The following is a 14,552-nucleotide window of genomic DNA, read 5'->3' as shown; positions in this document are numbered from 1 at the left end:
TTGAAAACAGGTGATATCAGTGACAGTCAAGCGCCACCTTGAGCATCATAGGTTGACATTGACCCTGCCTGCTTCACCACCATATTATGAACTTAGTCTACATCTATGACCTTCCTTTAATAATGGTCTCCCCCTACACTGAACCCCTCATTACACAGCATATGATAGAGCAAGCATACAGTATAAAATGTACTGCATACTGTGCTGAGTAACACAAACTGCACCCAGCTGCACAAAGCTTTGCACAGAAAACTATTTTCAGAGATGTTTTATCATTATTATTTATTTGTGTCGGTTAATGCAGCTAGCCTTTGCATTTTACAGAAACCCATCTCACTAATATCTTACTTCTGAGGTACAGAAATGCTTTATTGTTGCTCATTTTATGTCTTGGGAAGAAATAACTTCTTGTGACATAAAATATTAGTCCAAAATTGCTAATGGAATATGTTTGTTTGCTAATGGACTATGCAATGTTTTTTTAAACTAGTCTTTATTAGCATTTATGCAAAACAATAGCAATAACCTCTGGAACAGAACTATTTCACCTCATGACTTCTCAAATAAGGAATAACTGTTCCTCCCTCTTACCCCCCCCAATTCCCCTCCCTAACCCATTCACCACTAACTGAGGTTTTCAGGAACTTAGAAAATTGGACCTTGATCATAGGCAATATGCTGGGAAACCATGACCATATCAGGTAACTTCTTTACTAGTGCTCGAGTACTTGGCAGGTGCTGATTTTCATAGCGTCCTGTAGTCTAACCACATTGTGCTGGACAATGTCTCCCCCTCACAGATTTCCCCCTCTGTCTCTTCCCCCGACCCCACCTCCAGCGCCCTCCCCTTTTATCGCTTTCCGTAGTTCGGTGTACTTCCCATCCCCATGCTTGCCTCACCCCGACCCAGGCTGCTCGGAAGGTGCCTGGGTCATCGTTGACCAATGCAGTCAATTTATCCATTAGGAACATGTTCTTCAACTTATTTTGCCAGTTTTCTTTAGTTGGGGCTATCAGGCTCTTCCATCTCTGTGCCAGGGATACCTCCCCCTGCTCGTAGCATTGTTTCTGTACATTTCAGAGCCCCTTAAGGGAAGGCCTAGTAACAGTGTCAGTGGGTCTTGTGGCAGTAAATCCCCAGTGACCTCCTTGATCCATCCCCTCAAGTCCTCCCAGTATCTCTGGATCTGCTGACAGTGCCACCACATATGGCCCCCTGTTCCCACCTGGCCACATCCCCTCAGGCTTTTAGGTGAAACCCCGGCAAACATCTTTGATAACTTAAGTGGGTCTCTGTGCCATCCCTGCAAGATTTTTAGGTTGTGCTCCATAGCTACCTTGAATAGGCTCCCATGGAAAGCTATTTTGAAGACCTTATTCCATACCTGTGAGGACCTCCCCTGCCAGTTCATTCCAGTAACGACAGAACCCCCTCCTCTGCGCGAGATTATTGGTGTTCAACAGTTTTGACACCAGACCCTTCCTGGAATCAGTGGAGTCGAGTCCAATATCCTTTATCAAAAAGGGTTAGAGTTCTCTTGAGCTTTTGACCCCATGTCTGCTCACACAGGATGCCCTTCAGCCTAAGGTACTTGAATATGAAGATCGTTCCAGGGCCCAGCGCCTCTTTAACCTCCTCGTATGGAAGGAATTCACCTTCCCTGAACAGTTGGCCTGCCCTTTCCATACCTTTATCCGACCATGACTGCGCATGCTTGAATTCCCTGTTTCCTAACCTGAATACCGGGCCCCACAGCAAGGCCAATGGGGAGAGCCATGTCGTCAGATGGTCAGTTTGTGTCCCATCCTTCCAAATAGACCAGAGTACCCCTAGGGTTGGCCGGTCCATTAGCCTTTTCGGAATGGTCTTACGTGGAGCCCAGAGGAGGTCCCGCACCTTTAGAGGATGAGTGTCCATGTCCTCCAAATAGGTCCAATATGTCCCGTTGTCATATTTCATGTGTTCTAGGAGTACCCTCAACTGGGCTGCACAAAAGTAGAGGCGAAAGTCGGGCAGACCAAAGCCCCCTTCAACCCTAGGGAGGGTGAGAATAGTTCTCTTAGTCCTCGGGTCTTACCCTGCCAAATGAATGCTTGGACGGATTTCTGGAGTTCCCTAAAGGTCTGGTCTGGGACTCTCGTAGGCAGGGCCGCGAAGAGATAGAGCAGTCTTGCCGTTCATCTTCACTGCTTTCATACGTCCATACCGCAACAGAATCATATTACCCCACCGCCTCATATCTATCTTGATCTCGGCCATTATAGGGTCACAGTTGGCTGGCGCCAGGTTTGAGAGATCCCTACTGAGATGGATGCCCAGGCAGCAAATAGAGGTTTTCTCAACTCTAACCCTTAGTAGTGGGTCTCCGTCTCGGGCTTGGATAGGGAGTAACATAGATTTTGATTTATGAATTTTCAGACCCGAGAATTGGCCGAAAGCTTCTATTAAAGTGAGACGGTGCGGGAGTGACTGGCCGGGCTCAACCAAGTATGCCAAGATATCATCTGCAAACAATGAGAGTTTGAATTCAACCTCGCCCCTTTAAATCCGCTTGATACCCGGGTGAGTTCTCATGGCTATGGCAAGGGACTCCATTGTTAGGGCATATATTAAGTGGGAGAGGGGGCATCCCTGCCTTGTACCCTGTGAGAGGCTGAATGAGGCCGTAAGCTCTCTGTTTACCTGCACTTTTGCTGTGGGGACCCTATACAGGGCAGCTATCCACTTTCTCAATTGTTCCCCAAGCCCCATCTTCCGGAGGAGTAGCGTCATGTACCGCCATTCAACTCTATCGAAAGCTTTCTCCGAGTCTACAGAGAGCAAGCTTGCATCGAGGTCCGACACTTGTGCATAGTGTATCAAATCTATTATCTTCTGGATATTTTCTGAGCCCTGGTATCCCCCTATGAACGCCACCTGATCCTCGTGAACCAGTGACAGCATAATTCCCTCCATCCTTCTGCCTAGTACTTTAGCCAGGATCTTGACATCTGTGTTAAGTAACAATATCAGTCTAGAAGAATAGCATTCGGTCGGATCTTTTCCCTCCTTAGGTATGACCACTATAATTGCGCTCATTGTTTCGGGCAAGATGTCCCCTGCAAGGACCACATTGAACACCTTTGCCAGGTGGGGGGCTAGTATGGAGCGAAACATGTTATAAAATTTCACTGAGAACCCATCTTCCCCGGGTGATGTCCCCCCCTTCATTCCCTTGATTACCCGAACTATCTCCTCCTCTGTGATAGGGGTCTCTAGGTTATTTGCCGCCTCTCTCGCCAGGGCTGGAACTGGGATGGTCTCGAGGAAGTCCTCGATCCGGGAGTCATTACCCCCAAACTCAGACTCATAGCTTTTCATAGTAACGCTGAAAGGCCACACCAGTACTCGGGGTGTCATATCCCAGTATCCCAGCCTTCCTTTTTCATGGCTTTCACCATCTTGCTTTTCTGGGCCTCCCTCAGTTTCCATGCCAATATTTTATATGCTCTATCCCTGTTTTCATAGTATTTTTGTTTAAGTAGTTGGAGACTCTTCTCCATTTTGTTTAGTAAGAGTTAATTCAGTTGGAACCTATATTGTTCGAGGACTGCTACCTGGTCCGAGGTAATGTGTTGATCTGGGGCGCGGCCCGGTTGCAGTTCTGCTATTTTCTCTCTGAGGGTTTATTCCTGGGCTTCCCTCTTTTTTTGCGCTCCAATTTTAATCAGGACTCCCCGTATGGTTGCCTTGAATGCATCCCATAGCGTGTGTGGGCTGACCTCCCCGTTATCGTTTAAGGTGAAGTATTCCAATATGTTATCTAGCACCATTTTTGCGGTCTCCTCTTCCTTTAGTAGCGTGTCATTGCACTTCCAGCGCCCTCTCTGTTTTCGGCTCCATCCTCCCATCAAGGTAATCCGCACAACGTCATGGTCGACCAGGGAACTGGGTCTACCCTATGATTGATCGCATTTGGAAGAAGGGAGTTATCTATCAGGATGTAATCGATACTTGAGAAGGACTTGTGTATCCTAGAATAGTATATGTATGGTGGGTCACCTGAGTTCGTGCTAGGGAGCGTGTCTTCCAGGCCCAGCTCCTGATTAACCTTCCGAAAGCTTTGCGAAGTGGGGTCGTCGGCTGCCCTGGTGGCCTGGGGTGTCATTCTCTTCCTATCGCTCGCGGGGTTCAAGACCATATTAAACTCCCCCCCACTATTAGTGTGCCTTGAACGAAGAGTTGGAGCTTGTCCGTCACCTTCTCCCAGAAATGAGCCTGGCCTTCGTTGGGCCCGTATACCACCGCCAGAGTCAGTGGGGATCCCTGGAGTGTACCCCTAGTAAACAAGTATCGACCTTCTGGCTCTTTCAACGTTGCCTCTGTTTTGAAACCTATGTCCCTCGCCAGCAAGATTGCCACCCCCCTCTTTTTGGTTCTGTGCGATGCCTACAGGATCTCCCCTAAATCCCCCCCCTTTGTATGTTTCGTTCTTTCCCCCTTGCCCAGTGTGTCTCTTGAAGTAAGAGCAGGTTTAATTTCGCCCTTCGAAATTCCCTACCCAGAGATCTTTTGGTAGGAGTGTTCAGTCCCCTGACATTCAGGGAGCCTATCTCCAGCATGGGTAAGTGATCAGCCATTCTCATGATTTGTGTTTACGTCATTCAACTTCAACAGAGTACCTCCCTGTCTCAATCCCTTGCCGTTGTTTCTCCTTAGAAAACCATTCATTGCCCGAAGTCGTCAACAAACTATTAGGCCCGCTCCTTCTTTCCTCCTCCCCCTCTGACCCCTGGGTGGGGCTTAACCCCTACTGCCCCACCCTTCATCCCCTCGATTAACTCTGTCTCCTCCATCCCCCAGCGCCCGGCCAAGTGATACGCCCATTCGTGGCACTTGTCTAGACCACCAACTAGCCCGTCTCATGGGGCCTCTCCCTGGGTTAGCTTCAAACCTTGAGCCACCACAGATTCTGCCCTGCCACCCTGCCACCCTGCCTCCCTCCCCTTGTCTTTGTTCTCTAGTCTTCTTTTTCCTCTCCCCTTGTCTGTTCCCCCTTTATACTTGCTGTTCATTGGGGGGGGGTCACATCGCTATGCGATCTAAGTACTCAGGTCTGCTGCCCTGCATCCCCTGTCATCCTTCAGCGTCTCTCGAGCTCTCTTCATGAGAATGGGGAGGGGGGTGCAGCTTCTTTAATTTTTCCTGGAGCCCGGGATTCTTCTCCTATCTCTCCCGTTCCCTCTACCCTCTGTTATCCCTGCTGCCTCCCCAGTGGGCCGGCTCTGATCCTCGCTGGTGTCCACATATTCCCGGATCGCTTGTCTGATATCGTTCTCGGTGATCACACACACTTTATGCCCCTCGTACTCGAAGGACACCAGATTCCCTTTTCTCTTAGTGTTTGCGTTAGGGGGCGGCATATTCTCTGTCTCGCCAGTGTGAAGGCAGAGAGATCCTGGTAGATCGATATTTGTGCGTTATTGTATGTTATGCTATTGGCTTTCCTCCCTTCATCCAAAAATGTGGTTTTCTCTTTATAATAGTGAAAGCGTACCAGGATAGAGCGGGAGTCCTGCCATCCGCTCTATGAGCTCTGTCTATCGTGGGCTCTGCTGTCGCTTCATTCCCGAACAGGAGGCGGACCACCTCCCTAACCACCCGGCATATGTCCCTTTCTGTCTAACCTTCCGTTTCTGGGATGCCAAAAAAACAAAGATTGCTCCTCCTCTCCCTGTTCTCGAAGTCGTCCATCTTTGAAGTTCTTTCCTTGTCCGTCCTCTCGAGTGCCACGCGTCTTGAATTGATCTGCGTTTCCATAATTGCCGAGGACGTCTGGTTGGGTTCCAGTAATTGCAATCTGTCCTCCACTTTGTCCACACGTTGGTCAATTTTCTTGAATTTTTGGCTGGTGTCGGTACTCAAATCCCTTATTTCTTGTAGCACGGCTGCAAAGCCTCTTCCATGGTCGTGGTATCTTTTCCCGGTTTCTCGTGTTGTTCCATCTTGTTGTCCGGGTTCTAGTCTCCCTCGATCTTCTTCACCTCTCGGAATCTGAATTCCTGGAGGGTGTCCTTCCAGCTCATCCAGCTGTTGTGTGATGGTTCCCAGGCAATCCGCCGCGTAGATGTCGGTCGGACGTGGCGAGGTGCTCGCTGTCCCTCCGTGGAATCGTTGAATATCTGGGTCTGTGTATTCCGCCCAGCGGCCACTGATGCTATGCCCAATTGGAGGGCGGTGCAGATCAAGGCAGGCACATGCCCGGCACTGAATCTCGGGGGCCCTCACCTCGATCAGGGGTCCTTTCTGCTGTCCGATACCCCAGTGCAGACCCCGGGTTCCCCGTTTAGAGTTCTGCGGTGTTCACCTAGGTGTTCCTCGCTCTCCACCACACTAGTCAGTGCGCTCGGTCGTGATTTCCTCCGTGATGGCCTGTGGTTCGTAAGGTCTCCCCTCAGGTGCTCCCCGCTCCGGTGTTAGGGGTGCCTAGTTAACCCTTCTCACGGCTATGGACTTCGGTGCCTTCTCGAGGGGTGTCTCTACTTCCGCCGCATCTATTCTCAATCCTGTTGCTCTTCGGCGGACACACGCCCCGGGTGTACTCCCGGGGGCCACCACCTTGTTGCACCCACGTTCGGGATCTTCTGCCCCAGTGGGTTCAGCTGCTTCAGAGGGTGACTGGTCAACAGCTGTCTTCTGCAAGGGAAAGTGGGGTGGCACCCCAGGGCCTCTGGCCTCTTCTCACTGGGCCGTGGGTTTGTTTGAGTGCTGCCAGACCAGGCCCTGTGATCCGCGGGAGCCCAGCGGTGTGCCCCTGGAGCTGTCTGAGAAGGGTTGTCTGCTTAGGAGCAGGTCCTCTATGGCGGGGGCCCTGAGGCACAACTCCCCCTTGATGGCCTGGGGGCTTCCCCCGCCCAACTTGGCCTGTGAACATCTGCCGGGGGCTCCTCCTCCGCTCCCCCTTCACCTGGGTTATTCTTCGTTACACCCTTTGGACCCCCTGAGCCTCTCAGGCCGGGTGCATGCGGGTTGCGCTAATCCGCTGTCCCTGGTTCTCGGTGAATCTCTTAGGCCCATCCCCCTCACATCTGTGGTCCGTGTGCAGCTTTGTCGGGGGTTGGGCATGTGCGGCACCGCTGGCTCGGGCATCTTGGTCCTCGATCTGTGGGCCGGTATTCATATGCTGGGAGCCCTCTACCGCCATCCGGAGTCCCAGCTCTCGGCTCGGGCTGGCACCCATCCAGGGCTCCGGGGATCGTAGTTGTGCCACCTTGAAACTCCTCTCCCACTGCTCTTCTCGTACGGGGCGGCCCGCCCCCTGCCCCTGTATTCGTTCTTTAACAACTGGCCCCCCAACTGCGCCTCGTGGCGGTGACAGGGCGTGAGGGAAGCTTCCCCTGCCGGTAACGTGGCCGGAGAGTCCCAGGAGCGGTAGTGTTCCCCTGCGGATTAGCCCACACAGTTCCCGCTCACCGTCCTCCTCTGCAGGCACTCCCAGCTGCGCCTCCAGTCACGGGCTAACGCAGGCTCGTTCGATGGCATGTGGGGGAGCTGGGACGTCGGATTTTCTCCTGTGACTGCCCGGGGAGTTCATCTCCCGGTCGCCCCACTCTTATGCTCGCAGGAGGGTCTGCAAGGTGGGGCTCAAGTCCCTTAACGGCCCTTCTTCACCGGAGCTTGGCACTCAGGCTGTCATTTGCTGTGCGCCCCCTGGTGGCCTTCCCGACTATGCAATGTTTTGCTCCTGATCTGTGCTGTGGAATACTTTACACCCCATTGCTATCCGGGTCATTGGATTGCTGCCAATTAAGTTTGTGTTAATGATTAATGTATTCCCCCCACATAATTCCACCCTATGTTATTCTTCTTTCCAATAATATTTGCTTGTTTTAATGCACACTGTCATACTCTTGGAAAAGTTGGTCCTCCCCCAACTCACCCTCCACACTGATCTTGTTGGCTGCCTTCTTGACCATCAATCTGGATTCCGATCATCCAGAGGCACATAAACTGATCTCCTGAACACCTGTGAAACCATGCTTGCAAACCTCATCTCCAACTCTCCTGCTGTTCTCATTCTACTCAATCTCTCCTCTGCCTTTGACATGATCAACCATTCCATCCTCATAAAACAACTCTATGACACCCTCGGCATCACTGACCGGGCACTGGACTGGATGACCTCCTTCCCCACTAACCTACCTTCTCAGATGCAACTGGACCCTTTCTTCTCACTACCACACTCTCTACCTGTAGCGTACCCCAGGGCTCTATCCTATCGCAATGGCTCTTCAATATCTATCTTGCCCCTCTTGCTCACCTGATCCCCTCCTTTTCTCCTCTTCCATCCAGTGTTATGCTGATGACACAGAGCTTTCCTTCAAACTTCCCTTTACTTCCCCCTCTTCCTCCTCTCTCACCCCGACTATCTGTTGACCATTCAGGCATGGTGTGCAGCGAATGATCTCTGTCTCAATGCTAGTAAGACAGAGATCCTCCTCATTGGGACACCTGTGCCCTCCTTTCCTCCTACCCTCTGGCCACCCGCTTTGGGCCCTCTACCCCACCATCTTGTGAGGCCAAAAACCTTGGGGTCATTTTTGATTCCGCTCTCTCCTTCACCCCTCACATCATGGACCTTACCAAGAAGTCACACTTCCAGCTCTACCTCCTCCGAGGCATTCTTCCTTTTCTCACCTTCCCCCAGAAGCTCTATGTCTCCAGAGCTCTGATCCTCTCCAGGCTAGACTACTGCAACAGCCTCTTTCTCAATCTCCCTCTTTCCTCCCTTCTCCCCTCCAGCTAATACAGAATAGGGCTGCAAGACCTATCCTTGGCCTCAAGCCCAGGGACTGTATCTCTCCAGCCCGTATATCTCTCCACTGGCTTCTGGTGACTGCAAGGATCACATTCATGACCCTCTGCCTCATCCACAAGGCCTTCTGGGGCCTGGGACTTACCTTGCACTTACCTTGCATTTGTCTCCAACTTTCCCTTCCTAAATACTCCCCTGCTAGAGCCCTACGCTCCTCTAATTTCAACTCTCTTACTGTCAAACGCTTCTCCAAGCAGAGAGTGTGGGGCAGATCTTTCTCCTCGGCTGGTGCCTCCCTGTGGAACAGCCTCCCTGCCCCTGTCAGACTTCAGCCGACCTCCTTAAGTTCTGTAAAAGCTGCTCAAAACCCTGCTCTTCTCTACTTCCTTTCCTCTTTCCCTTCCCTGCAAATCTTCCCACTGCCACTGTGACTGCGGCCTGATCCTCATGAATCCCACAAGATCCCAGGCCCTGCTTCCCAGTCAATACAAGCATCCCTACCCCAATGCACTGCCCTGCGGGCCCCTTCTTGGCATCACATCCCACCTTGTGAGTCGCCTGTACCAGCCCTTAGGCTGACTTCTCCTCCTGGCTCTCCTCAGCACTTCCCTCTCAGATGCTCCTCCAGCACTTGTCCACTCCTCTGACCCTCGTTCTATCCCCTTCCCCTGCGCTTCCCCCCAATGCACTTGCACGGCCAAATGCCACAAGGCCTAGTAGGACCACAACTGTATATAGCTGTTTTTGCCACTGTTTTATTTCCCCTGCCCCCTTCACATTCAGCCTTGTAGCGCTTTGAAACACTATTATGTTGTATACAGATGATCAATAAAATAAATTAAAATAAATATTATACTCCTGTTTGATGTTTGGCACCTAAACTACACCATGCTAACCTTACAGTCTCCTACCATAACTGACACCACATCTCGCCACACAAATTAACACTCACAACACTACACCAACTGCAACTACCAGAATCATCTCGAAAAATAGACATGAAAGAGACAACCTGATAGGTGTCACCACAGAAATACACACTTTGAGCAAAGGCATTACCCCACAGACCTCACCACTCAATCATCATGCTCAAACGTACCACAGTAGATGGAACCACATACACAACATGCATGCCCACCTAAGTTTATACCCAGTTTAGTTTGTTGCAGTTTAGGTCCCAACGAAATACTTGCCCAAAACATCTGTCTTTCTGAAGAAGGGGAAGGATGATACTCAGCCCGCGAATTATAGACCTATTAGTCTTATAAATGTTGATAACAAAATTGTGGAAAAATTACTGGCAATTCGGATTGAAAATTTGCTGCCGACACTGATCCATGTTGACCAATCAGGATTTGTAAAAGGCAGGAAGACCTCTAGTAACATTAGGAAGATATTGACTACTGTTTCGAAATTGGAGGGACGTCAGGGAGATTGTGCTATGTTGTCGTTGGATGCTGAGAAAGATTTCGACAGAATAAATTGGGATTTTCTTTTTTCTGTTTTGTCCAGGATGGGCTTCGGTGAGAAATTTGTTTCTTGGATTAGGCTGCTGTACGCTGCTCCGACTGTTGAGGTTGTCACTAATGGTTTGCGATCTGGGAAGTTTGTGCTGGAGAGGGGGACTAGACAAGGGTGTCCTTTGTCGCCACTATTATTTGTGATTGCCATAGAACCTTTGGCTGAGGCTATTAGGGAGGCAGATGAGGTGGTGGGGCTTATGAGTTTGGGTTTGAAACAAAAGATTTGGCTGTTTGCGGATGATATGCTGTTGGCTTTTGATGATCTGGAAAGATCTGTTCCGGCGCTTATGGGGATAGTGGCTGATTTTCAGCTATGCTCAGGATTCAAGATTAATTGGACTAAATCGGAGGTTATGCCTTTGACACATTTTGTGGACAGGAGATTTATGGTGGACCTGGGCTTTTGGTGGTGTCTTGATAAGATGCTGTATTTGGGGGTGTGGTTGTCTCCTGTGATTAGAGATTTGATCTCGGAAAATACGAAATCAGTATGCAGTGGGTTGAGGGTTGAGCTGGACAGATGGAGTTTGTTGAATCTCTCGCTTTGGGGAAAGCTGAACGCCCTGAAGATGATCTCAGCCCCAAAAATGTATTATGTTATGAGTATGCTACCTTTGGTATTACCATCTTCATTTTGGAAGGATTTGGACAGGATACTTCAAGAATTTTTGTGGCATAAGAAGCCTCCAAAATTAAAGTTGTGGAAATTACAACTGCCATTAAATGAGGGTGGTTTAGGGGTTCGTAATTTCAGGGCCTACCACTTGGCTTTCATGTCTGATTTTTTGGTACCGTTTGTGGATGAATTGCAGGATATGTGGGTGGAGGCTGAGACTAGCTTTGTTGGACCGTTGACTCCACGGGCGGTCTTGACTTCAGTTTCAAGGAAAAGATCCGCTGGTTGAGAATTTGAGGAGCTCATAGAAAGGTATTTGCGAATGTTTGGGTGTGGACGCATTTAAGGAACCTGGTGCGTTGTTGTTGTTTAATCCTGCTATTAGGATTAATGGTAATGTGATGTTTTGGGTGGATTGGTTTTTGAGTGGAGTGCAGTGGGTGGCTGATCTGTTTAAGGACGGTATTTGGATGACAGCGAGGGAATTGCAACTGCGCTTTGACATAGAGAATTTTAAGGCCTTGGACGGACGATTGGGGTTGTGGACTTTGACAGGAGAATTGATTTGTGTTTGTTTACTAGGAAACCAATTGAGAGGGAAGGTGGCCTGGCCAGTCGAGTCTATAAGGAGATTGTGTCACATTACAGTGGTAATGACTAAGAGAGGAGTGGGGTAGGAGAAGAGGCTCGGATATTTCTGAAGATTTGTGGCACCGGATGTGTGAAAATGTTAAGTTATGTTCTTTGGGGCTCACAGAGAGGTCGAGACAGATAAAGATTCTTAATTGGGTTTTTTGGACGCTGGAGAGAATGTTGAGTAGGGGGATGTCGGAGATCTCGGATTGCTGGAGGTGTATTCATGTGGCAGGTACGTTGGAGCATATGTTGTGGGACTGCAGGTTGGTGAGGTTGTTCTGGGGTGAGGTTGGTCGGGTGTGTGGTGAGGTGATTGAGGGTTTACCTGCTTTGGACTTCAAAATGGTGATATTGGGGGATGATGTGTCTCTGGAGGATCTTACTATGAATCAGAAGAAGTGGTTGTTCCGAGGGGCAATGATTGGTAAGAAAATTGTTTTACGAAACTGGAAGACTGTTTTGACTCTGAATGTTGAGACGTGGTTGACTGAAATGGAAGATTTGCCGGTTATGGAGAGGACACTTTACAGAAGAGAAGGGGAAATGGGTTTATTTGAGAAGATCTGGGGTGAATTTCTTCATCTATACTAGGTTTTAACTTGTAATGCATATAGTTGTTTTGTAAACCGTTTTAATAATTTTGGAATTTAATGTCTTCTGGATTGTATTCAGATGTATGTGATTTTACGGTTTTGTAAATAAAATTTTTAAATAAAAGGTTAACCAAACACAAAAAAAAAAGATTGCCTGACACAGAACGAGTTTCCTTAGGATGGCCACACATCAACAGAATAGTACAAGCAGTCTTGCACTGCACCCTGTATTCATACTAACCAAACACAACACACACACCATTTTCCTGCAGGTCTCAAAGTACCAATTATGCATAGGAATGATAGCAGTTGTGCTATATAAACTTCAGTAACATAATATGACCCTGCTGACCGGTGTCCTATGGTAATAACTCCTTTCTCCTCACTGTTACAAACAAACATTAAAATGGGTTTGTAAAACAATACATAATTAATTTCTTCTGAGAATTCTGATGAAGGCAACTACTGAAATGAAATATGTTTTGATGTCGGACTTTTAAAAATAAAGATAACCAAAAACCAGTGACTAAGTTTGAACAGTGTTTTTACATTAATATTGTATTTATTGCTCCTCATCCTATCTTTTTGTAGGCCATCAATATTATGGATCGAGCACTGGAGAAATATGGAAGCTATGAAACATTTGAACAAACAACAGGAGGAAATCTGCTTCCCAAACCTCGTATCTGGTATCAAGTGAGGAAATACATGGAGAAAGAGGGCTGTCTTGGAGAGGTAGGCATTGCTCTAAAGTATAACACATTCAAAGGGTTCTCAGATCTTTATGTTACCCTGCGCTAATAACAGAAACCTATGAAGCAGTGTTGCCTTCATGGTGCATTCCCCTGATAGTGGTGCAAGAGAAGGTGAAGACTTAATGACTTTTACACCAACACGCAAACACCAGCTATTCGCAGACAGATGTCAACGAAGTCCCATTAGGATTCCATGGATCATTTTTTTAAATATCTAGATATGCTCAGGTCTTAACCTTTGCAGAGGTTGAGAGATTCAAGAAAACGCATCCACAATGCACAAACATGTAAACAGTAAAAAACACTGAATATGCAGACAAATAGAATTATAGGAAAATAAGAATGTTTTAGACTACAAAATATAAAAAAAATAGAAATGATAACACAACATGAGCCAATCATTAAATAGAGCTAGGTTAGTTTAGTCAAATAAAGGGCTATTTTAATGGCCCATTGTAGTCTGTGGTAGTAAAAAATCTTACACGGTATAGTCTTGAATGGATCACTTACTCTGGGTCAGGGGCACAGGCCCGCTCACTGATAAACTACAGAAAATTACTCTTGTACTTAGAGACCTTTCTGTGATGTATTTATGTTTTTTATTAAAGCACCACCATTTTACATGTAATGCCCTATGCCGGACATGGTCCACTCATCGGCCCAGAGGGTGCTTATGGTGATGAAAATGAAGAGAGAAGAAAATGTTCCAGGGAGTTGGGGGGGTTGGCTGGCATTGCTAATGGTGTCATGGACTGATGGTTTCTTGGATTGATAATAATCTGTCACTGGGTTTGCTATTTCGTACCAGTTCTTACAGGACAGAGTTGTCTACCGTGATAGAGGCTTGAGGACGATATCAAATTAAGTCTGAATTGTCAAAGACCATTGGAAGGTAAAGCATGTGCAGATGTTTTAGAAGGTATCTTTTAGTAGAAGAACATGACAAAGTACATACCATGTTGCTCTCAGAGCAGGACAAGAGTTCACATGAACTATAAACGTCTGGAGATGCTGAAAATAAAGGACTAAGAAAGAAACACAAAACCTGCCCAAATACAGGGTAATAATATTTGATCTGAGTAAGGGGTCTACTGATATATTTTAAGGTGGTTGGAGGTTGCCATGAGGAAGCCATTGGAATCAAAGTATTCAGATGACTCTTAACAACATGCATACAGCAGAGTCACACCTCGTACATGTTGATGAAATTGTTGTACTCTGTGTAAGATTTGAACCAGTGAAAAGTATATTAAAACTGGTAAGACTCAAAAGGATTAGGTCAAAGTAACATATCGCTTTCCCTATGTGATCCGGAACTGAAACCAACCCAGGAGTCAAACTGTTAATAAATGTGGAGCCGATGCAACTACAGTGGACCGATTTGAAACTCAAATGGAACAACAGTGAAATGGATTGCAAAGTATGCATAAACGGAGATTAATAACAGTAATAATAATATTGATATTAAAATGTGTTATATGAATCTTCTTGCCAGAATCCTTCAGCTTCTGATAATAGTTGTTGTTATTACCCATTTTAATTATAGTCAATTTATTGATCTCTGAAAGATAAGGTGATTAGTTGGTCCATCTGAACAGAATATGAAAAGCCAGACAGAACTAAAAGAGCATCCA

At 47.6% G+C, this 14,552-nt stretch overlaps 1 protein-coding gene across 1 annotated transcript in view; it reads left to right on the top strand.

The window, feature by feature from the left end:
• Positions 1–14,552, top strand: part of MATCAP2 (microtubule associated tyrosine carboxypeptidase 2) — a 536,488-nt gene that overhangs the window by 115,337 nt on the left and 406,599 nt on the right. The window contains exon 3 of the mRNA XM_069613255.1: positions 12,755–12,898. Coding sequence (XP_069469356.1) covers positions 12,755–12,898 — 144 coding nt within the window. The remainder of the gene's footprint in view (positions 1–12,754; positions 12,899–14,552) is intronic.

Source organism: Ambystoma mexicanum, chromosome 5p, assembly GCF_040938575.1.
Source record: "Ambystoma mexicanum isolate Mex_15411 chromosome 5p, UKY_AmexF1_1, whole genome shotgun sequence".
Classification (NCBI taxonomy): Eukaryota; Metazoa; Chordata; class Amphibia; order Caudata; family Ambystomatidae; genus Ambystoma; species Ambystoma mexicanum.
This window is presented reverse-complemented; position numbering and strand designations above follow the sequence as displayed.